General features: G+C 40.7%; 1 protein-coding gene across 2 annotated transcripts in view; it reads right to left on the reverse strand.

The window, feature by feature from the left end:
- hunk (hormonally up-regulated Neu-associated kinase) overlaps positions 1-21,380 on the reverse strand; it is a 72,809-nt gene extending 51,429 nt beyond the window's left edge. Inside the window, exons 1-5 of one of the 2 annotated variants that reach the window (XM_072585496.1) lie at positions 20,433-20,544; positions 17,965-18,134; positions 9,857-10,149; positions 1,316-1,371; positions 301-436 (exon numbers count right to left, since the gene is read on the reverse strand). In XM_072585496.1, coding sequence (XP_072441597.1) covers positions 301-436; positions 1,316-1,371; positions 9,857-10,062 — 398 coding nt within the window. In that variant the 5' untranslated portion in view covers positions 10,063-10,149; positions 17,965-18,134; positions 20,433-20,544. Of the gene's footprint in view, positions 1-300; positions 437-1,315; positions 1,372-9,856; positions 10,150-17,964; positions 18,135-20,432 lie in introns of both variants that reach the window. The other variant, XM_072585495.1, reaches the window with a different exon arrangement.
- Between the last annotated feature and the right edge of the window lie 4,546 nt (positions 21,381-25,926).

Here is a 25,926-nt window from a genome sequence, read left to right on the forward strand (position 1 = left end):
ATTGGTTTAGGGTCTGTAACAGGAAGATTTTGATCATTAGGAAGAGCTGGGAGAGTTTTAACTGTAAAATATGATTTGGGAATTATCCATGCATCAGAAAACTAAGTGCAATCATAATATTCATAATGACTCACAAATGCACTGAACGCAAAACAAGAGTTCAAACCTTAATCAAAATAAAGATGCAATATTTTAAAATATTATTCAACAAATATTTTTGAGGCAATAACATTGTAGATGTTTGCTTTCATTGAATGAGTACCATTTAAATCCAATTTAAAAAATGGTTAAACCACTTACATTGACCATATATCCACTTTGGGACCGTATTTCTTGCGTGCTAATAACTCTGGAGCTGCATATGCTGGACTCCCACACTGAGTGCTGAAGGGGTCAGAATAACCCAAGATACCAGCACAGTTACTCAGTCCAAAATCTGGTGAATTCAAGGGATGGAGTATCAAGATAAGGGTGAATGTTTACAATCATAATCAGTCTCACAACATAATTTATGATGGAAAAATTTTCATTTCCTGAATAATATTCAGACTTTTGCAAATGTGCAGATAAAATGCATATAAAATATTTCATTTTCTTAATCTTATCAATTTACAGTCTCTTATATTAGCATCAATTATTCGAATCTTACTACTAAAATTAAAGAGTGGTTAAATTCCATATTCAACACAATTTCTATTTTAACCTACAATCTATTTGTACTTATTCAAAGTCACTGCCCTCCCACAATGAATGGCATTTCAAGTGTAGTTGAATATGTTGATAGAAATTATATCTATAACCAACAGTTCACCTTTGATTATTTACACCCAATTCACTATTCATAAATCTCAGAATACTGATCAATCTTCCTGAGCAGAATATTAACTTCACAGTTTACTGTTTAACAACTCCATTTAAGAAAAACACAGTTGATTGGTAATAAGTTGAAAGAGGGAAATGAGTAACAATTTATATCTGATCCTCATCTCAAGACAATTTTCCCAGCCAAATGTACCTTTCCTTTGTCAAACACTGACTGACCTGTCCTCTGCTTGGTTTTAGTACTTTAGTCCATTCATCACTTTTCTCACACTTATGCTTTTTCTCCCAAATATCATCCAAATATTACAGTCTAGTTTCAACTTCTGCCTCCATCCTTTCTGAGAACAATGTTCTGATTTTTGTTCTCAATCTTTGTAATTTCAAAAGACAATACTACCATTAAAGTTTTCCTTTAAGTAAACACAATTACTACATAAAACAGAAAATAAGATCTACATCCTCCCGGCTCTGAATATTTGCTGACAGACTGTACCTATTAATTTTATGTTGTTCTTTTCATCCAGTAAAAGATTTTCAATCTTCAGATCCCTGCAGAAAACAAAAATGAAACTCAAAAATTAATTTAGAAAGCTTTTTACTGCAGTACAGAGAAATAATTAGTACTGAGATTTTTAGAAGAAAGTTATCATAGTTCAGGAAGCAAAGGAAAGCTGTCATCAAAGTGTTGAAGTTTTTTCTAAAAATATGTAATTATCCAAGGTCAGTGCTTTTACAAAATGTGAGTAAAGCTGTTGAACACTGGGTGAGGTGTTTATTGCCTGTTAAATGTGTAGAGTTTCTCTGGGGAACTGTCAAGTTTGTTTTTGGTAAGTTAGTCATTACTGGTTACAAAGAAATGAAAGATATCTTTGTTCTCTACCTTTGAAATATTACTTCATGGCAACTCTTAATAAACCATAATTGATGCATTACTCAGTATATGCCCAGAGAAATTTCAGCAGATCTGGGGTTAAAATTCCCACAAAATGCTGGTTTTACTATACAAGTTAATGCAATTGCTTCAACGTTTGGGCATATTAATTAACAAAGTTTATCAATTATTTTACAAAATGTACAAGGAACCAATCAAAATGCATCAACTAATTGGTGCAAAGAGGAAACTTCTCTTGTAGGTGCACTGAAATTTTCTATTCTTACTGTGGCAGCATCACAACTTCAGACCAACATAAGTATGTATAATTTATGACTGCAATAAATAGCTCTGCAATAAATAGCTCTGTTTTTTTGTGCATTGGGGGTCTAAATCCAGTTAGTCATCCAAAGTATTGCCACTGGAGTACATGAAATGTTCTGCAACAGTTCTCGATTTACAGCTTGATCTACAAACAGACATTCTCTTCACATACTGGATTAGTGGTGCTGGAAGAGTACAGCAGTTCAGGCAGCATCCAACGAGCAACGAAATTGAAGGGCTTTTGCCCGAAACGTCGATTTCGCTGCTCGTTGGATGCTGCCTGAACTGCTGTGCTCTTCCAGCACCACTAATCCAGTATTTGGTTTTCAGCATCTGCAGTCATTGTTTTTACCCTATTCTCTTCACAGAGCAAACTTACAGCTTCTCTTAACCATGTGAATCTGACAGCCCATTAAATCATCATCACACCTGCTTCTGATGTTAATTTCATTAATAAGTTCTGCCAGTGTCACCACCAAACTCTGATTGCAATCTAGAAATAGGTTAAACTGAGGTCATTTCAGGTTTTAAAATGATTAGTTTCCAGCAAATAATTTGACATTGTTTTGGCCTGCGAGGTAACTTCTCAGAACTGTATGTACAATGGTACAGAATCTGACTGAATGTGATCTATTGAAATACAATAATAATAGCTACTTGATGTGTTCCATTTATCATTCAGTTCAACAGCCAGTGTAATGGTGGTTAGGTCAATAAGCACATGCACATTTTCTGCACTTTCATTGTGGATGATGGGTTTCAATCCTCCTACTTCTTGATTTTATAATCTGGAGTACGTATATCATGAAAACATTAATCTAAGAGAGTACAGGCACCATAGATTGTCTCCAAACGAATCACAGAATCCCTACAATGTGGAAGCAGGCCATTTGGCCCATTCAGTTCACACCGACCCTCTGAACAGTATCCCACCCAGATATCACCCCATTCACCCCATCCCTATAACCCTGCATTTCCCATGCCTCATCGACCTAGCCTGCACATCCCTAGATAATTTCCCATGACCAAGTCACCTAACATGCACACTTCTGGACTGTGGGAGGAAACCAAAGCACCTGGAGGAATCCACACAGAACTGGAAGAAAATGCGAACTCCACATGGACTATCACTCAATTCTGCAAATGAACATTAACAATCAGGACAAAAGAACTGATAGAGTTTGTAAGAAGGCCTATGGAGTATTATCGTTCATTAGCAGAGGGATTGAATTCAAGAGTCGTGAAGTGATGTTGCAGCTGTACAGGACTTTGGTTAGGCCACAGTTGGAGTACTGTGTGCAGTTCTGGTCGCCTCATTTTAGGAAAGATGTGGAAGCTTTGGAGAGGGTGCAGAGAAGATTTACCAGGTTGTTGCCTGGAATGGAGAATAGGTCGTACGAGGATAGGTTGAGAGTTCTCGGCCTTTTCTCGTTGGAACGGTGAAGGATGAGGGGTGACTTGATAAAGGTTTATAAGATGATCAGAGGAATAGATAGAGTAGACAGTCAGAAACTTTTTCCCCGGGTACAACAGAGTGTTACAAGGGGACATAAATTTAAGGTGAAGGGTGGAAGGTATAGGGGAGATGTCAGGGGTAGGTTCTTTACCCAGAGAGTGGTGGGGGCATGGAATGCGCTGCCCGTGGGAGTGGTAGAGTCAGAATCATTGGCGACCTTTAAGCGGCATTTGGATAGGTACATGGATGGGTGCTTAATCTAGGTTAGAAGTTCGGCACAACATCGTGGGCCGAAGGGCCTGTTCTGTGCTGTATTGTTCTATGTTCTATGTTCTAACCCGGGCCCCTGGCACTGACAGGCAGCTGTGCTAACTGCTGAGCCAAGATGCTGCCCAACAAAGAAAAATCACCAGTGGTACCCACGACTGGTTGCAAGCCAGTGACTCCCACTGAAAAGTGCACTATATGTATTAGACAAAGATGCAGACAGTAATGTCTCTAAGTTTGCTGACAACACTAGATGGAAACGAAACTTGAAGGACAGAAACAAAGAGTCTGTAAAGGGATACAAACAAACTATTTTGACAGCAAGATCCCAGATGGAGTACAATGTAGGTAAGTATGAAGTTATTTACTTCGGTTGTAAGAACAGAAAAGCAGGATTTTTTTTTAGAAAGACTTGAAACTTGTAAATGTTTATCTTCCAAGAGACTGTTTGTGTCCTTCCCAGAAATTACATTTCCACCTAGCTTTGTCAGCAAACTTAGAAACATTGCTCTCTGCCTCTTTGTCTCATCTGTGCAATGCACTTTTCAAAAGAAATCGCTGGGATGCAGCCAGCCGTGGGTATCATTAGTGATTCTTTTCTTCACTCTTCATTTTGGGACAAGTTATGATGCTTACACTACCAATACAAATAACTCCAAAGGTTAGCATGTTGGTATCACCAGTAACTAACGAGGCAACAGCTTGTTAGGCTTTATTGCAAGGGATTTAGAGAACTGGTTTGAAGAAATCTTTGCCACACGTACACAGGTCTTCTGTAACAACACACCTAGAGTATTGAGTGCAGTTTTGATCTCTGTATTTAAGGATGAATACACTTGCATTGGAAGTAATTCAGTAAATGTGCACTAGATTGGTCTCAGGGATGAAAGTAATGCCCTACAAGGAGAAGCTGATTTTGGATTTATGTTCTCTGGACTGAAGAATGAGAGACGATCTCATTGAAACCTACAAGAATTTGAAGGGGTTAGACAGACACCAAAAGGTTGTTTCCCTGGATGGTGCATGTAGAATACAAGGAGCACAGTCTTGTAGGTAAAAACAATGACTGCAGATGCTGGAAACCAGATTCTGGATCAGTGGTGCTGGAAGAGCACAGCAGTTCAGGCAGCATCCGAGGAGCAGTAAAATCGACGTTTCGGGCAAAAGCCCTTCATCAGGAATACAGGCAGAGAGCCTGAAGGATGGAGAGATAAGTGAGAGGAGGGTGGGGGTGGGGAGAAAGTAGCATAGAGTACAATAGGTGAGTGGGGGAGGGGATGAAGGTGATAGTTCGGGGGGGGGGGTAGGGTGGAGTGGATAGGTGGAAAAGAAGATAGGCAGGTAGGACAAGTCAAGGGGACAGTGCTTAGCTGGAAGTTTGGAAATGGGGTGAGGTGGGGGAAGGGGAAATGAGGAAACTGTTGAAGTCCACATTGATGCCCTGGGGTTGAGTGTTCTGAGGCAGAGGATGAGGCGTTCTTCCTCCAGGCGTCTGGTGGTGAGGGAGTGGCGGTTCGTTTGGCCGAACTGGTCCTCACCCTTAACAATTTCTCCTTCGAATCCTCCCACTTCCTCCAGATCATAGGGGTAGCCATGGGCACCCGTATGGGCCCCAGCTATGCCTGTCTCTTTGTTGGCTACGTAGAACAGTCGATCTTCCGTAATTACACCGGCACCACTCCCCACCTCTTCCTCCACTACATTGATGACTGCATTGTCGCCACCTCGTGCTCCCATGAGGAGGTTGAGCAATTCATCAACTTCACCAACACATTCCACCCAGACCTTAAATTTACCTGAACCATCTCTGACACCTCCTTCCCCTTCCTGGACCTCTCCATCTCCATTAATGACGACTGACTTGACACTGACATTTTTTACAAACCCACCGACTCCCACAGCTACCTGGATTACACCTCTTCCCACCCTACCTCTTGCAAAAATGCCATCCCGTTTTCCCAATTCCTCCGCCTCTGCCGGATCTGCTCCCAGGAGGACCAGTTCCACTACAGAACACACCAGATGGCCTCCTTCTTTAGAGACCGCAATTTCCCTTCCCACGTGGTTAAAGATGCCCTCCAAAGCATCTCGTCCACACCCCACCCCTCCAACCATAACAAGGACAGAACGCCCCGGTGCTCACCTTCCACCCTACCAACTTTCGCATAAACCAAATCATCTGTCGACATTTCCACCACCTCCAAAAAGACCCCACCACCAGGATATATTTCCCTCCCCACCCCTTTCCGCCTTCCGCAAAGACCGTACCCTCCATGACTACCTGGTCAGGTCCATGCCCCCCTACAACCCACCCTCCCATCCTGGCACCTTCCCCTGCCACCACAGGAATTACAAAACCTGCGCCCACACCTCCTCCCTCACCTCCATCCAAAGCCCTAAAGGAGCCTTCCACATCCATCAAAGTTTTACCTGCACATCCAACAATATCATTTATTGTATCCGTTGCTCCTGATGCGGTCTCCTCTACATTGGGGAGACTGGGCACCTCCTAGCAAAGCTAACTCCTAGGGAACATCTCTGGGACACCCGCACCAATCAACCACACTGTCCTGTGGCCCAACATTTCAACTCCCCCTCCCACTCTGCCAAAGACATGGAGGTCCTGGGCCTCCTTCACCGCCGCTCCCTCACCACCAGACGCCTGGAGGAAGAACGCCTCATCTTCCGCCTTGGAATACTTCAACCCCAGGGCATCAATGTGGACTTCAATAGTTTCCTCATTTCCCCTTCCCCCACCTCACCCCAGTTCCAAACTTCCAGCTCAGCACTGTTCCCTTGACTTGTCCTACCTGCCTATCTTCTTTTCCACCTATCCACTCTACCCCCCCCCCGAACTATCACTTTCATCCCCTCCCCCACTCACCTATTGTACTCTATGCTACTTTCTCCCCATCCCCACCCTCCTCTCACTTATCTCTCCACCCTCAGGCTCTCTGCCTGTATTCCTGATGAAGGGCTTTTGCCCGAAACGTCGATTTTACTGCTCCTCGGATGCTGCCTGAACTGCTGTGCTCTTCCAGAAGCACAGTCTTGTGGCTAACTGGTGTTACAACCTCAGCGATAAACACTACTGAGGTGATGTCCCCTTGATTTGCCTTTCAATTCTGGAGGTTACCCTGGCAGCAGACCCTTACTTGATCCTGAGGGACATTAACAAAAATAGACAAACACCTGGTAGATGAATTTCAATGGAGAGAAATGCATTTTGGTAGAAGAAACATAGGGGAGACAAGACAGGGTCAAATGCAATTTTCACTGCACTGAATGAGGGTGCAGGTAGTGAGCCAACAGTCCACATTTCTGCCCTGGACATCTCAATTGTGAGGGGGTGCCATCTCCCCACCCCCTCAATTTTCACGGGATCCAGCCAACTTCTTAAGGACTCATGGTTCACAACTCCACTGGAGTCGCTAATAGGACCATAAGACACAGGAGCAGAATTAGGCCATTGGGCCCACTGAGTCTGCTCCACCAGTTGATTGTGGCTAATATGTTTCTCAATCCCATTTTCCTACCGTCTCCCTATAACCCTTGATCTACTGACCAATCAAGAAATTATCTATTGCTGACTTAAGTACACTCAATGACTTGGCTTCCACAGCCTTCTGAGGCAATGAGCCCCACAGATTCACCACTCTCTAGTTGAAGAAATTTCTCCTCATCTCAGTTCTAAAGGACCATCCCTTCATTCTGAGAATGTGCCTTTGGGACCTCGTCTCTTCTACTATTAGAAATAGTTTCTCCATGTCACTCTGTCCAAGCATCTCAGTATTCTGTAAGTTTCAATCAGATCCTCATTCATGTTTCTAAACTCCACTGAGTACAGACACAGAGTCCTCAACCATTCTTCATATGATAAGCCCTTCAGCCCCAGCATCATTCTAGTACACCTCCTCTGGACCCCTCTAATACCAGCACATCCTTTCTTAGATACAGGGCCCAAAACCACTCATAATATTCCAAATGTGGTCTGACCAGAGCTTATACAGCCTCAGCAGTACATCTCTGCTCTTGTATTCCAACCCTCTTGAAATTAATGTTCATGTTACATTTGTCTTCCCAACTGCCAAATGTTAACCTGAAGAGAATCTTGAACTAGCACTCCCAAGTCCCTTTGTGCTTCAGACGTCTAAAGTCCTTCTCCCTTGAGAAAATAGAATATGTCTCTATTCTTGCTACCAAAGTAAACAATCTCACACTTTCCCACATTATACTGCATCTATCACTTCTTTACCCACTCTCCTAAACTGTCCAAATCCTTCTGTAGACTCCACACTTCAATACTAGATGGCCCACAATCTATTGTTGTGACATCTGCAAACCTATTCATATATGGATTTGAAAACATACTGTAAGTTTAAAAATTCTTACTCAGGTATCCTTATATGCCTACGCCCCATGAGACCTCTATGTACCTTCATATCTCTATGTATTTTCCTTGTCACCTGTGTCCTTCAAGCTCATTCACATATATGTACTAATTGCAGAAACAATGAGCTAATAATAACAACGGCAAGTCCTGAAATACTCAGGAAAAAAATACCCTACCAGTTTGCAACTTTATAATCAGACATCAATCAGACATCGTACTTCATAATGTCAATAAGAGAAGCTTTACCCAACTTGATTACTCATAATGTTCAAGATAAACATATATTGGAGAAACAGACAAAAGAAAAATGTTCTATAACCTCATAAAGGTGTCCATCAAACAAAACTAACATATCATTTCAGGCTGTGTAGACAGACCCCTGCTGAGTTGTTCCCAGTAGGAAGCCTTGGAAGACAGTCAAGTATTCATTCATAGGCCACCTGAAGAAACAGATATCTAGCCATATGTTTCTGTTGATTTCTCGCCACTCAGGGAAGCTGTCTGCCAGGAACTAAAATAATGAGTGCAGGAGGTATTTACGTGGAGACCCGTCTGCCGAATTAACTTTCATTTCTTGAAAGCAAAAGTCAATATCCATATTTCAAAACACATTAAACAACTTCTCCACATCTCTTGGAATTGGTAATTGCATTGAATGATCACATGGAACAATGTGAGTTACTATCATCAGAAAATAACGTACAGTTGGAATTTCAATGTTACAAAATCAAGAATTCTGAAATGCAAGTTATTCATTCAAAATACAAAACTATTTAAGATATTTTAAGTAAATATACATCTTTCAACATCTGACAAGTTATTTTTGTACCATATTGCTGTTGTAGGTAAAGCAAATGATAATTATTTACTAAATCAATAACAAATATCTACCGTGGGCGGCACGGTGGCACAGTAGTTAGCACTGCTGCCTCACAGCGCCAGAGATCCGGGTTCAATTCCCACCTCAGGCGACTCTCTGTGTGGAGTTTGCACATTCTCCCCGTGTCTGCGTGGGTTTCCTCCGGGTGCTCCGGTTCCTCCCACACTCCAAAGATGTGCAGGTCAGGTGAATTGGCCATACTAAATTGCCCGTAGTGTTAGGTTAGGGGTAGATGTAGGGGTATGGGTGGGTTGCGCTTTGGTGGGGCGGTGTGGACTTGTTGGGCCGAAGGGCCTGTTTCCACACTGTAAGTAATCTAATCTAAAAATATATGTCAGAAGACAAGGCCCATTGAAACTCAAGTCTCTCAGATTGATTTTCCTAACACATCAACATCACACCATCAACATTAATTGTGAACAGCATGAATGTTTTTGCTTCCATTACCTTATTGGTGTATAATTCCAAATCCAATTACCACTTGAGAAATTGTGTTCATTATGCTCCTCATTCAACATTTACTTTGTCTCATTTGCACTTGTACACCACTTTCTTGAAACAGTTTTAATTGGGTTGACAGATAAATACACATAAAACTTTTCCATTATCCCACCTGCATTTTTGAGGTATGTCTACTGACATATTTGCATGTACTGGCATGTCTTTTTGATGTTAAATACAGAACCACTCAGCCAATTACATTCAAGGTAGGCATTGTAGTGGTTGCTAGGCCCTATAATAACTTCTCAATGGACTGTTTCACAACATTGTATATAATTGTTGACAGCAACAGAAGATTATGGAACTGTTAAGAGTACAACACACGCACACACATTCACATACCTGTGGACCACTCCTGCCCGGTGTAGATGTTCCACTGCTAGAGTAAGCTGCTTGATGTATCGACATACCTCTGCTTCTTCCAGTATTTTTCTGTCATATATTTTGTGCATCAAGTTGCCTCCCGTGCATAGCTCCATCACCAAATAGTAACTGTTCTCTGTTTCTAATATGTCCAAAAGCTGTGTAATATTTGGATGCCTAATCATTTGGTGAATCTGACCTTCTCGCCGTAGATTCTTTGTTACGTAGGAGTCTTTCTTGGCTTTCTTCTTATCAATGACTTTTACAGCCACCTAACAATTTACAGAAGCTATGATTAATGTTCAACATGGATAGCACTGCAGTCTATCTATGTAGATAACTGACTAGTTAAGTTATTTTAGAAAGATAATGGCTCAGAATTTCTGATCAAAATTGGAAATCCAATTTCTGACCCTGGGCAGACAAAAAAAATACACATTTACCTATGGAGAAGGTTAGCCAGGAGTTAGAGATGGTTATAATTCCTGTAACTTTCCCCAATTAACCATGTAGGGGAGGCCATGGCACAGTGGTATTGTCACTGGGCTACCACTCCAGCAACACACATTAAACACTTGAGGATCTAGGTTTGAATCCAATACGGCAGATTGTGCAATTTGAATTTTAACAAAATATGAAATTAAAAGTCTAATGATGATGTCAAATAATTGTCTTAAAAATGTATCAGGTTCACTAATGCCCACTAAGAAGGAAATTGGCTGGCCTACACATGACCTCAGACCCACAGCAATGTTGTTGACTATTAACAGCTCTCTGAAATAGTGACATCTACCTGGCAACATGGAAAAATGCCCAGGTGTATGCTATACACAAAAAGCAGGATAAACCCAACCCAGCTAATTACTGCCCCTAATCTACACTCAATTATCAGTAAAATGCTGGAAGGGGGTCATTAACAATGCTATGAAGCAGCACTTACTCAGCAATAACCTTCCCGCTGACTCTCAGTTGGGAACACAGAAACAGAAGTAGGCTATTCAGCTCCTTGAGTCTGTTTCATCATTCAATGAGATCATGACTCATGACTAACTTGATATACTTGCCTTTTACCCATACCTCTTACCTATTTTTCTTAATCAACCTGTTTAAATATGTTATTGCACACCTCTGAAGCAGGTGGGACTGGTTCACTTGGGCCTACCAGTCCAGGGATAGGAACACTACCATTGCGCCACAAGACGGCTCTACCAATATCCTTTAATACCTTTGCTTAACAAAAATTTAGCAGATTTAAAATTAACAACTGATCTAGCTTTAACTACTATTTGTGGAAGAGTACCAAATTCCCCGCTCAGAGAGACTGACTGCCAGGAACTAAAATAATGTGTGCAAAGGGTACTTATGTGGAGACACATCTACTGAGTTAACTTCTTCCACCCTTTGTATGTCAAAGAGCTTCCTAACATCTCTTCTGAACAGTCTAGCCCTAATTCTCAGATTATGCCTCCTAGTTCCAGAATCACCAGTGGAAATGATTTACCTTTATCTACCCTATTAATACCTTGAAGACTTCAATCAGATCACTCCTTGGCTATCTACATTCTAGACAATACAGGCCTAATTTGTATAATCTCCCTCTATAACTTAATCCCTAAAGTCCAGGTATCACTCTTAAATCTATGTTTTACTCCTTCCCAGGCCAATATATCTTTTTTAAAGTGTGTCCAGACCTGCTTACATTACTCCAAGTAGGTCTAACTGGGATTTTGTAACTGCAGCATAACTTCTACTTCCTTAAACTCCAGTTCTCTAGTTATAAAGGCCAGCATTCCACTAACTTTCTTGATTATTTTCTGCACCAGTTTGTTACATTTCCAAAAACCATGCACCTGAACTCCAAGTCTCTTTGGACATCCACTGTATTTAACACCATACCATCTAAACAGTACCGTGATCCATCCTTTCTCAGTCCAAGATGGATAACCTCACACTTGCTTTCATTGAAATCCATATGCCACAGTTTTGACTATTCACTATCCCTTTGTAATTTTATGCTATCATCTATACCATCGACAATGCTGCTTTAACTTGGTGTCATGAGAAATTTGTATATATAATGCCAGGGCTTCTCATTACAGCCTTGGTTCAAGCACAGACTAAAAAGCTGTCTTGCACATGTGAAAAGAGAGTGACTGCCCTTAACATCAAGACCACATCAGACTGATTGTGGTGTTAAGGAGCACTGATACAATGGGAGTCAATGGGAATCAGGGAAAAACTCTCTCCTAGTTGCACAAAGAAAAGTAGTTGTGTTTGTTGGAGGTCAGTCATCTCAGCTCTATGATATCACTGCAGAGCTGTTTTGATCACAGTATTCCAAATTGTGCACTGACTGAGGCTCAATATAGCTCAAGTATGATTTCTATCGCCATGTATTCTACTATTCCATATGAAGACTTACATTCCGTAAGCTTTTTAATGCTTTTCTGTGTCAGTTCATAATATTTTAATCTATGGGTCTTCAACTAACATTGAACGGCCACTTTCTAACTTTTCACCATTTAAAAAGCTGAGTCTTTTTAGGTCTAAAGTGGATGACCTTGTAAATGCCTGCATTAATGTTATAGCTTTGCCCATTCCTCTTCCATTTATTGAAAATGCTTTGTAGGTTTATGCTTCCATCTACACTGCTTACAATGTCATCTATCTTTGAGTCATTGACAAATTTGCATAGAAAGCATTCTATCTGTTATCTAAGTCATAAATGATTACAATAAATGATAATGACTTCAACTCAAATCCTTGCGTGATATCATTCATCACATCCTATTGTCCCTACTCTCTGCCTCCTGTCACTCAGCCAATTTCCCAACTAAGCCATTTATTTGCCTTCATTTCCATGAATTTCAACTTTAGCCAACAGTCTCATATGAAGGACCTTGTCAATTGCCTCCTGGAAATCCATGTATTTGCATAATTCTATGCTCACTGAGAAGATACATGAGTGTGTGTTGCTATCGTTGACTTTGGTTTATCTCATCATGTCTTAATTTGAAAATAAGTTAGAATCAATTCCAAAAGGGTCCCACATTTAACATAAATTGCTGGAAAAACTCAGCAGGTCTGGTAGCATCAGTGGAGAGAAATCAGAGTTAATGTTTCGGATCCAGTGACCTTTCTTCAGAACAGTTCTGAATTGAATTTTCACGGCTTTATTATTTTTCAATGAATTATTTATGCGGCCATGATTATACCTGCATGAGTCCATTCTAACTTTAATTTAAAGAGTTACTAAAATATTCACATTTGATGGATTCTGAAGATGGGAGGATAAAAGAAGAAACTGTCAGAATGGTGTTCCAACATTCCAAGTCTGTACACTTGTGGAAGGGCTGACAGCAATTTACTAAAGCTCATGATCATGGAATCAGTCACTAATAATCGTTTTGCATTACTTTGCATCTACATCCAGAATAAACAAGGATGACATTGGCACGGAAATCTGGGCAAGGTGCAGTGCTATACTTGAACAAGTTAGCATCAAGAGGGATGAGGTATTAAAGGTTTTATGAGGCTTAAAAATGGATAAATCCCCAAGGCCAGATGAGGTATATCCCCAGGCTGTTGTAAGGATACAAGGGAGGAGATAACACAGACTCTTACATTAATTTTCAAGTCCTCACTGGTCACAGGAAAGGTGGTACTATTGTTCAGAAAAGGTAGGGATAAACCAGGAAACAATGCGACAATGAGTCTAACATCAGTGGTAGGGAAATGGTCAGAAAGAATTAAACTCCACTTACAGAATGATAAGTTAGCATGCCTCTGGCAGGGGCAGATCGTATCGAACAAATCTGGTTAAATTTTTTGGGGAGTGTGGTTGATATAGTTGACATGAACGTCAGTAAGGCATTTGACAAGGTCTCACATGGGAGACTGGTCAAGAAGAAAGAGCCCAAGGTTAACTTGCAAATTGATCCAAAATTGGCTGAATGTTGTTTTTATGAATGGGTGCCTGTGTCAAGTGGTGTTCCACAGGATTCATTGCTGGATCTTTTGCTGATTGGAGTATAAAGTAATGATTGAGACATGAACAGTGGAGGTATGATCAGTACCATTGCAAATAACTTGGAAAATGGTGGTGTGTTAAATAGCAAAAAGGAATGCCTTAGGCTAGAGAATGATATAGATGGCTGGTCAGGTGGGCATAACCATGACAAATGGAATTTAATCTGGAGAAGTGTAAGGTGTGGCATTTTAGGAAGATTAACAGTGTTAGTAAATATCTAATATGTTGCAGGATGCTAGGAAGTGTGATCAGACGAACCTTGGTGTACATGTCCTTCAATCCTTAAAGGCAGCAGGACAGATTGATAAGGGGGCTAAAAAGGCATCTGGGATATTTGCCTTTATTAGTCAAGGCACTGGATTCAAGAAGAGGAAGGTTAGGATGGAGTCATATAAAACTTTAGTTAGGCCATGCTGAAGCACTTCATACAGTTCTGGTCACCTTGCTATGAGAAGGATGTGATTGCACTAGAAATGGCGCAGAGGAAATTCACTGGAATGACATCTAGGATGCACTGTTTCAGCTACGAAGACAGACTAGATAAGTTGGGCTTATTTGCTTTAGAGTGGACAAGGCTGAGGGGGAAACTGTTCAAGGTGTGCAAAATTATGAGGGCCATAGATAGGATATACAGTGTAGGACAATTTCCCCCTAGTAAAGAGTCAATAACCAGGGCACATAGGTTTAAGGTAAGGGGCATTAAGGAAATCTGAGGAATTTTATTTTCACCCATAGGGTGGGGCTATCTGGAACTCACTGACTGAAAGGGGAAGAAACAGGAACCATCGCAACATTTAGCTATTTATATAAAATCTTGAAATGCTGTAGCAAACAAGACCGTGGGCCAAGACCTGGAAAATAACAGTGGAGTAGAGAGGTATTTTATGACCAGTGTGGATATGATGGGCAGAAATTCTCCCTTCAAGCTGTAAAACTCTGTGACCAAATATACTTCAACACACAATTGGGAACATAGCTGCTAATGTTATAGCTTTCCAAGGGGTAAAAGTAGCTTAAGATACTATGAAGAGTTGCTGAACGTCTTTGACAATTAAACCTCAGACTAATAAAAGTCTTGAAATAAGAAGATTTACTAGATAAATTCAGTATCTGGGTAAACCATAGATGGTTCAATTATGACTTATGTGGATTCATACAGAAAAGTGACTTCAAATCAGAATTCATTAGAGATAATTGATGTGGGAATTGCTGATGAAGCTTTGTCAGATTTATTGCAGCCAAAGGAAGACCTGACTCCAGAGAAAGCCATTCAGATGATAAGTGAAGCAGAACTCCAGAAACAACACTGATCAGTCCTATGAGAAGATTATCAATTTTAATACAGGAGATGAGTTGAGTCCATTTAATTTTTAAGACACAAAAGCACACATAACATACATGAGAAATCAGCACAGCAAGTAAGACAGACACCAGATACTAAAACACGGAGCAAAGAAAACTCAAAAGCGCAGATAGTGCCTAATTATTAAAAGTGAATGCTTTATCTGTCACATGATAGATTAATTTTAGAAAACATGCATAAGTGGAACATTGTTTCAGAAAAGCAAGAAAAAATAGTGACTTATACAGAGAGGTTAATGATGTAGAGTAGTCTGTGATAGAAGAAAGAACAAAAGTGTTCCTGGAGGAAACAGGTGATCCAGATCTTAAATTTTGGCAAGCTGATATATTGTAAATTAAAAATGAGGTTGGGAGGGAGGGGATGTGTCACTATATTATACGATTGTTAAACACTACCTACAATTGCAAACAGTGCAACTATTGGGTTCAAGGTATGTTACAAGCAACCCTCCAATATAGAGGATGCCAAATGATACAAAAATGTATGCCAACGTCACGATCAGGAACTCTCACTCATGTGAGAAGTCATGTCTTGACCTCAGTCTTCTTCAAATGTGTGTTAATGAACTACTGGTCAAGAAACAACTGGCCAGAAGACAGCTGATAGAGGATTTCAGATGGGTCCCTAAATTCATGATTGTACTGAATCAAAAAACAGATTGGTTATGTTGACATAAGAAACTTATTTCATTTTGTAACAAGATGGGAACCTGTAACTAAACTGGGTTGGCTTAAAAAGCTAGAAATTACAGACGTCTGATGAAAATCAAAAACAACAGTCCTTCACGTAGCAAAACTACCAGTTTTCTAGTCTGTGGAGTACACATTCTGGGAGAACAGCCAAATCTCCAGATCACTTGAATTTGTACAGTCAAAAGCTTATGAGAGATGGGGCTGTAGTAAATGTAAATATATACACTATCTTACAATATCAATAATGGATGAACCAACAGGAACAATGTATATGTCTGAAAGAGTTAATACTGCAGATTGCCATAAGCACAACCCACTACAATAGTATCATACAGACCTATGAGCAGAACAGCTTAGGATCACAAAAGAGTCATTTCATGTCCTCAAAGTCTTGGTAACAATATCTATGCTATAAAAGTAACCTGTACCTAGTTGTCAACATGCAACAAATTATACCTTGACTACAGGCATTAGAAACCCCACACAATGATACTGTTCAAAGGAGAATCTGCTGACTTTGAAAATGCAGTAATCCGAGTGACTCAAGTACCCTTAGAAGTGCAGTATTGTGATAATTTCAAAGTGTAACGTTCGGCACAGCATCGTGGGTTGAAGGGCCCATTCCTGTGCTATACAGTTCTATCTTCTAAGTAACTTGCACGTTTGAACACGCCACTTTGGTCAAACAAGCTGGTCGTCTTATGGAAATGCTTATGATTGATCGGTGATTGATGGTTGTGAGTGAAACCAAGTGTTGGCTGAAAGTTGGTTAACAGCAGAACAGTGTTGCTACACTATTGGATTCAGTGCCAAGAGTCGTCTAATGATTAATCAGAAAATGTGACAACTGTGGCCCATTCAGCTATTTCTTGATATGTGTATCATGCCAACCCTTTCACCTCCGGTTTTTCATGCCAACTCCAGAACCCTCTTCAGATTCAACCACTCTTCTCTAATCATCTCCTCACATCCTCCCTATCCAACCATCAAAAAGTTTCAGCCTCATCTTTAACCAATGTTATGTTTCCCCCTCATAACCACTTTCAACAAATGCTTTCCCGTCTTTCAAATAATGCACGTCATTAATTTAATAAGGAAATAAGAACAAGAGAAATAGGAATAGCAGTAGGCCACTTGGCCTCTTTGCTCTACCATTCAGGAAGATCATTGCTGATCTGATTGTGCCTTTAACTCCACTTTCCTGCCTGCCCCTTGACTCCCTTGTAGATCGAAAATCTGTCTAACTCAGGCATGAATATATTCCATGATTCCATATCAGTTCCTTGTGAAACAGAATTGCAAAGATTAATGACTTAATAAGAGGAGAAATTCTTCCTCATCTCAGTCTTATATGAAAATTTGTTTATTCTGATACTCGACTCCCTAGTTCTAGTTTCCCCCATGAAAGGAAATGTCTTCTCAGTGTCTACCCTGTCAAGCCCCTTCAATATCTAATACATTAATAAGATCACCTCTCATTCTTCTGAACAAATTAAACTAGACATCCTCGGAATCAATGTGGTGAACATTCTCTGATTTGCCTCCCATACAAGAATCTCCCTGCTTAAATAAGAAGTACAACCTCAACAACTCCCTGCCCAGTGTAGGACGAAGTCCTTACTGTTATATTCCATCCTCTTGCAAGAAAGGTCATTGTTCCATTTGTCTTCTGATTTATTTGATGGTGATTTTGTTTCAATTCATGTGTGGAGCATTCAAATCCTTTGAAACCCAGCATTCTACAGTTTCTCTCCATTTAAACAATATTCTACTTTACTATTATTCCTGCCTAAGTGAACAAGCTACATCTACTGGACAATACATCCACTGGTACCCCATGCTGCTTGTTACATTCTCAAAAGAAGATGGTAAAACATGAACTCCCTTTCATAATACAGTGTTGACTCTGGTTGATTATATTATTATTTTTTGAAATTTCCAACTACTACTTCCTTAATAATTGATCCCAGTATTTTCAAATGACAGAGATAAACAAACTGACCTATAGTTTCCTGATCTCTTCCTTCTGTCCTTACCGTGGTGTAGAAAACACCAGGAAGGTGCAGAGATGATCCTATGTCAATCGTCCAACTGATAACTACAGAGAAAGTCCTGGACATTGGCAGGTGGTGATGTGCTTAGTCATTGGAGCTGGAACATGAAGTCTCTCAGCTACATGTAAACAGAATTAAATATCACACAATCACATGGCATTCAGCTCTCACTCATGTTGACCTGATGTCAGCAAAGAGGGAAATATTATTAAAACAAGCTTCTTCTTACTGTGATCAATCTAATTCCTGTCCTTACTCTCTCACAGGCCCTTCAAGAGTGTGACAAGGGATGATGCTAGAGGGCAACATCTACTCTTCCTCAAGGGTGCACTGTATCGGAGCTCATTAGGACCATACACTAACTCAGATACTCACATGTCAGTGCCACAGGTAAGAAAGATTGTTTGGGATTCACCTGCTGCTTCATCCTTCACAAATGAATTAGGACAGAAGGTTAGAGAGGTGGAGAAGAGGAATAACAATGGAGAGTCTTCAACAGACTCCATTCATTGACTAGAAACTGAACTGACTAACTATATAAATATTCTGGATACAAAAGCAAGTCAGGGACTAGGAAACCCACCATGAGTAACTCACCTTCTAATTCCCCAAAGCCTGGTCATCACCTATAAAGCTCAGGTCAGGAGTGTGATGGAATATTTCCCACTTGTGTGGATGAGTGCAGCTTTAACAACATTCAAGAAACTTGACATCATCCAGGAAAATGCAGCCTGGTCATTTGGCACCACACTCTGAAATATTCACTCCCCCATCACCAATATTTAGTGGCAGCACTGTGTGTCATCTACCAGATGCACTGCAGAAATTCACCAAAACACCTATAACAGCACTTTCCAGCTGCAAGCTCTCTTCCAAGATACTTAGCAACCTGACTTGGAAATCTACTGCTGCTCGTTCACTGTTACTACATTAAAGTCCTTGACCTCCCTTCCTAACAGCATTGTGTGAGCACATACACCAAATGACTGCAGCAGTTCCAGAAGGCAGTTCACTACCACCCTCTCAGGGGCAATTAGAGAAGGGCAATAAGTGTTTACCCATCCAGCAATGTCCACATCCCTGAATGAATTTAAAAAATAACTGTAACAAAAGCTGCTGCATGTTTTCTATTTTAATAGAAAAGTGTCCCTGTTTTCTTTCCTCTATAATCAATTGTATACTTTGCCATCCTTGTTCATCAGAAGAGTAGATTAGGCCATTTTGCAGTTGTGTGATTGTGCATTCTTGTGAATACCCATTGTCTGATATGTCAGAGACATGTATTTAGACTGCAGGGATCATTTCCCACGTTGGTTTGATTCTCCATTTCCAGCAGAAAGTGAGGACTGCAGATGCTGGAGATCAGAGCTGAAAATGTGTTGCTGGAAAAGCGCAGCAGGTCAGGCAGCATCCAAGGAACAGGAGAATCGACGTTTCGTGGATCAGCCTGAAGAAGGGCTGATGCCCGAAACGTCGATTCTCCTGTTCCTTGGATGCTGCCTGACCTGTTGCGCTTCTCCATTTCCAGCGCCAAGCTGACTAAAAAAATCTGGTGAAGTTCACCAGGATAATCAGGATGATGTTAGCTGAGTTGAAGTTTTTAGTTAAGTTGAATAATTCTTTGGATTTTGCACAAAATGCATATTTTGAATTGAACACTTATTATAACTCTAGCTCATCTAGACTTCAACTAAAAATATACAGAACTATATATATCCCAAATGAAAGGACGAGATTGAATGGCATTGAATTAAGTGGATGCGTGAAGAGATTATCTGCAACCCCATATAATCATTGGCATTCTTTGTTTTAAGTTAAACAAACAGAATTCATAAAAAGATGTGTGCAATGACAATCACCACATCTTGGAATACAAACTCAAGTACAAACATTGTTTTGAGTTTCATTCAGTGCAGATTCTGCTAAAAAAAACAACAGAAAACCTATTGAAAGTGTCAACTGCCCTTTCACTTTAGTTACGTTTATCTAATCCATTTACAGGTCGCAGACCGAGGGTCCTCATCACTGCTTAATACACTGCTGACCAAAGGTGTAACCCCACTGAGAATAGTTCTTTCTGACATGGCAACACGTCTCTGATCAGTGTCCATCACATAACTTTGGGCCAAGGGTATCCATCAAGGATTAGGAAGCATTTGAGCAGTGGTGCACACCAGAGGTTGAATTTACCGCCTTCTTCCCGGATGCCTGGTGTGCATCCCCAACGCAATGTGGAGCGGGGGAATTATCAAAATGTACCATCATTGTGATGCATCTGAAAACACCGGCGATCCTGCTTATTATGTGTAAAAACATTCACAATTTTGGGGGGGGAATATAAACGTTGCAGTATTCCAGCCAACTGACACGCGTGAAGGTAAAATTCAAAACCAGAAGCGAGCCGGAGGGAACTTACCTTCTCCCCGGTCAGGACATGTAACCCTTCCCGAACTTTGGCGAAAGATCCCTCGCCTAACTTCCTCCCAATCAGGTAACTTCCAACCCGCTTGGTGTGGTGGAAATTCCGGATCGCCTCTCGGGAGACGCGGGCGACGGGAAGTGGAAGGTGAAGGGCCGAGGTGGAAATGTGCAGATCTCCCAGGGAGGGATTGTCCAAGCTCTCCCCCGCAGGGGCTGGCATTGCTTCGGGCTGCTGCTGCTGCTGCTCAGAGGGCTACCTCTCCCGGGAGCTCGGTCCGCACTGACAGACCCCCAAGTCAATGAGCTCCCTCCGGCCACTCACTAATACAGCATTGCAATGAACAATATAACCTTCGAGGCAACTTTCCAATCCAGTCACTGACAAAAAATCCAGGAAAAAAAAATGCTATTCCGTCAACCGAATTCCTTTCTTTCTTTGTTTTATTTTCCCACAATGTTTGCATCCGAAGCGGTTGTTTCTCAGCTCATGTCAAAAGCAAATCTCCAGTCCGTCAGTATTTCCTGTGAGCCGGGGCTGTGTGAACTTTCCATTCAATCAACCCAACTGCAACTTTTTACATATTTTCTTTTCCAACGACAGATATCCCTCTCCCTCCTCTTCAGCTTCTTCGGGCCTCCGTTCGATGTCAGCAATGGTTGTCTGGGTCCTGTCCACTCGGCTCCGGGGGGGGGGGGGGAGGGAGTTAATCCAAAAAAAGGAGACTTTCCCCCCTCCACCTCCTCTGCCAACTCTCGGTTCCCTGATTGCTGCGGGAACAGATGCGGCGCTGTAATATTCTGCTCGGATTTGGTGGTGTTTCAGCGAGGGGAGCGCTGTGCGCGCACACAGACACTCACTCAGCCGCAGGAAGAAAAACTCACTGCTGATTTCATCTTTCAAACTTCTCAGATTTCCAGAAGGCGGGAGCGGTGTTGGCCTCTTCCTTTTGTAAACCGGGAGGAATGATTCGTCTCTGGAGTTTATGCTGGTTGCAAGCCCCCTCCCGCCCCCCCATCCTGCCTTATTCTTTCCTCGACCTTTTTAATTTCAGAGTCTAATAGTTTCAGGGTCCAATCTGCTTCTTTTAAAATCGTTTGATTTTTTCATCCAGTAAACTGTTTTCCTCCTGTTTTCTCCTTCATTGCCCCCTTCACCTGATTGATCCGTTTGGTTGCTGCGTCCCCAAGTTTGTGGAGCAGGAATAAGTTTTACTTTTCTTCCGGCATCTGTCTCCTTTGCGGACTTTAACTCAAGAACCCACATTGGACAGGGAACGTTGACTCTGTTTCTCTCTCCACTGATGCTGCAGGACGTGCTGAGCTTCTCCAGCACCTTCTGTTTTATTTCAGATTTCCAGCACCTGCAGAATTTCACATTGGCCTCTGCTTTGTGTCCGCCAATTTGGTGTCCCCTGTCCTCCTGAGACAAAAAGTGTGTGCTGGAAAAGCACAGTCAGTCGCGCAGCACCTGAGGAGCAGGAGAGTGGACGTTTTCAGCATAAGCTCTTCAATCTTTCTCCCTGTCCTCATGATGTGTTGCAGTTTCTGGCTGTCATCTCTGACACTCTTTCTTGGTTCTTTCTCGCTGTCGTTTCTCCATGCTCTCTAATTTTCAGCCTTAATTTCTCTTTTCCCTCTCCCTCCCTAATTTATTTTCCTACCCTTCCCTTGTTAACGCTTTTTCTTCTGCTTAACTCCCCTCGCTGTATTACTTCACTCCCATTTTGTTTTAAGCTGCTTATTCCAAATTGTTCCATTTTACTTCAGCCTCCTTCAATTTATGCAGATCTCATCTTCACCTTCTTTTAAATACTTCATCCTAATGCCACTTGCTCCAAACTCTTATAAGTAGGGCACACTGACCAAAAGCTAATTCTAGATCCCATTGGATCAAACATTTGTCTCTATATAAATGGGTAGTGTCCAGAAGTTCTAGATTCAAGACTCATTCCAGGACTTGATGGTCAAGGAAGATGCATTCATAACACAACAGATTACATACCAACTTGCAAATCCTTCCAAGAAACACTAATGACAAGCAGTGAGATTGGAAGAAATCTCTGGAAAGAGATGGAAAGATATTTTCAGTTTCTTCAAACACATCCATAGAATACAAACACATAGGAAAGTATATGTTGCCACAGCAAATGGGACTCCCTGAGTGAACTGTAACACCATCCAAATGACACTTCATTGTCAGCATCTGCAAAAGTGGCGCCACCTAATTATTCTTTCTTATTTTCTGAAGATGCAAAATGCTATTATCTGTGAACAAAAAAAATTACATTTCTGTGATGACAGTATTACTGCATCACCTAGTACCTGCATTGGCAAAGGTAAAAAGTGCAATACATTTCATCATTATGGGAGCTTTTTCTGAACCCATCTTCCTAGTTCAGTCAGTTTTAGCAGTGCTGGATCCTTTTTCAAAACTCCCGACCATCTAAGGCCATATAATCATATAATTCTTTACCATTTTCTGTTTCTGCTTTACTGATTTAGTGGGGGAGGTGTGCATTGGTCTACAGAATTGCAGTCAAGATGTTTACATATTCAAAGCACATCCACCCGCATGGTGTTAAAATCCAGCCTGACCCTTTTTGAAAGAGAAGACAATACTTATGAAGAGTCAGCGTCACTCAGCTGTTAACACCTCTGAATCAGCATTTTGCAGGTTCAGTGCTCTCCAGCACCATAATGAAAGGACTGCTGCACTTTTGAAGGTGCTATCCTTCATACCAAGCTCACTATAGAGTATTCATGTAAATGTTTAAAATCTCATGGTGTCATTTGAAAAAACAACAAGGAATTTTCTTAGTGTCCGAGACAACATTCCTTCCTCAGCTGAGACCACTAAGTGCTAATGAAATGTTCATTCATTCTCTTATTGTAATTTGGGAGATCATATTGTGTGCAAAATTTCTTGCATTTGCCTATGCAACATATAATTGATTATAATTTCTGTCTCTTGCAAGTGGGTATAACTGCATATTGGTTACTAGACTAGTCCAGGAGAGGACCAGAAGAGGACCAGGCTGGAGGCAGTTTAAATCTGCCATAGCATTTTGGGAATTTGAGTCCAGTTAATTAAATATATATGGATTGAATATCTACTATTAGTAACAGAGAATGTGAAACTAACAGGCTGTTGTTAAAACCTCATTTGCTTCACTCACCTGCTCTGGTCTATATATAACTCCAGACCCACAGCTATGTGGTTGACTCTTAACTGCTCTCTGCAACGGCATTCAATTATATTAAAGAAGGCAGATCATCACTATCTTCTCAAGGGTAATTGGAGGTGAGCAATATATGCTGGTATTATCAACAACATCAACATCCCTGTGGATGAATTAAAAGCATTTGAAGACAGTTGTGTTTTGCGCAAAATGTTTTAACCAGAAAGCAGTTTGGGAAATACTGATTGACAAAATGTATTAAGACCTTCTGTTTCAGCAATGGCAATGAACATAAACCACTTTTTGATATTGAGGATATGTTTTATTTGGACATTCAATATGCTGGAGGGCTGATGTTTAGTGATGCCTCTTGTCAGACACGATACAACAGCTGGAATTAATCAGCTGCAGTTTCAGTCAGGCAACTTCTTTTGTGAACTCCACTCATTTTAGGTCTGTATTGGGGAGTGTCTTCCTGCTGAACATTTACACTTCCAAATTCTAGAGTGTTTTTAGATGCATATATATAAAAAAATGAAATTCTCAATATATAACCTTTTCCATATTGCATAAGCATAAAGCTATGTTTATTCTCTAATGTTAAATGCTTGTGTGTTGAACACATTAAGCTATTCAAGTTGCACTAACTTTCATCTAAAAGGAAGAATGTTCAGTTTCAGTGTTTAAAAGTTATGTATCTGGGTGGCAACAAATGTATTACCCACCTTATCTTCAAGTTATATCTTTTAGGTTCTGAAAGGAAAATAATCTTGAGCAAGTTAGGCTCTTTCAGTTGCACTCTTGCCATTATTCTGTTCTGTATTGTCTATTGCCAGCCTATGTAGTTTGATGATGAAATTCTATGTGTGAAAACAGGGTGGTTTCATTGCAAGCACCTTAAAAAAAAAGCTGTTTCAAAAACACAGATTGTTGGGCTTGCTGCTTACAATGACACTGCTGTGCTAAAGTCCATGAAACTGTCCTCTACACAGCAGTGTGATTAAATTCAGCAAAATATCTTTAGGCTTTTTACATTCAAGGAAAGCCGGTCGATTTTCTGACACAAAGGCACTAAATGCATATTTACTGCATTGATATTTTGTGTTAAAGTAGCCCCTTTATTCTGGTTGTTCTGAGCAGAATTATGATTAATCACATAAAACATATCCTTAAACTAAATTTTAATGAGTACTACAAGTTTAATATTTTCAGCTTCTAAACATTAGCTTCTGTGTTTAAATATGTCCCCTTGATCTGCAGTAATAAAATGTAGACCCCATTACTTTTCTTAGATACTACATTATCCATTAACTTGATGTGTGTGCCTAATGGTTTCTTGGCTGAGGTTAACAATTTGCTAATTAATTCATACTTAATAATGAAACAAATTGGATGAGTTGTTAAAGTCACAAGTGTAAAAATTCCAGTTGATTAAAATGAATTTAATCAAGTAAAATAGATGAGCAAGATGGTGAATTTGGGATATGAATGAAACCAGGTCTTTGCTCCAGCAGTGCACCCATTGTATAATGGTACCTGTTGTCCATTAAATATTCTTGCTGTTACTGTGAAATCATAAGATTCGTTAGATTGTTAACCAATGTGCAAGATTGCAGTATTTGTGATCTTAACCATTGAGGTGATCACAGCATTTCTAATGAAACAACAGCTATATGGCAGCTTTGGGGGAAGCACAGTGGTTCAGTGATTAGCACTGCTGCCTCACAGCACCAGGGTCCCAGGTTCAATTCCAGATTCAAGTGACTGACTGTGTGGAGTTTGCATGTTCTCCCCGTATCTGTGTGGGTTCCTTCTGGGTGCTCTGGTTTTCTCCCACAGTCCAAAGATGTGCAAGTCAGGTGAATTGGTCATGCTAAATTGTCCATAGTGTTAGGTGCATTAATCAGAGGGGAAATGGGTCTGGGTGGGTTACTCTTCGGAAAGTCGGTGTGGACTGGTTGGGCCAAAGGGCCTGTTTCCACACTGTAGGGAACCTAAGGCAAAAGATTTCTTAATCCTGGATTCTTACAAATTGTTAATTTGCAATTGTTTGCATTTTTTAAAAGAATTGCATTTGTGTATAATCCATTTCTTGATTTGCTAGATGAAACAGATAGGAAAGTCACGATGGAACATAAATGCATGCTTACATCTTTCATGACCTCATGCTCATCTTAGCAGAAATGGCAGAGCTACCTGGAATGTTTGAGGAGAACTGTACTTGGAGACTAAGGTTTAGTTGAGAGGTAGCTATGTAGAGGTGTGCCATCTAATACAAACAGACCTGCATTTATCCTCAATTACAGTGAA

This window comes from Chiloscyllium punctatum, chromosome 15 (assembly GCF_047496795.1).
Source record: "Chiloscyllium punctatum isolate Juve2018m chromosome 15, sChiPun1.3, whole genome shotgun sequence".
Lineage (NCBI taxonomy): Eukaryota > Metazoa > Chordata > Chondrichthyes > Orectolobiformes > Hemiscylliidae > Chiloscyllium > Chiloscyllium punctatum.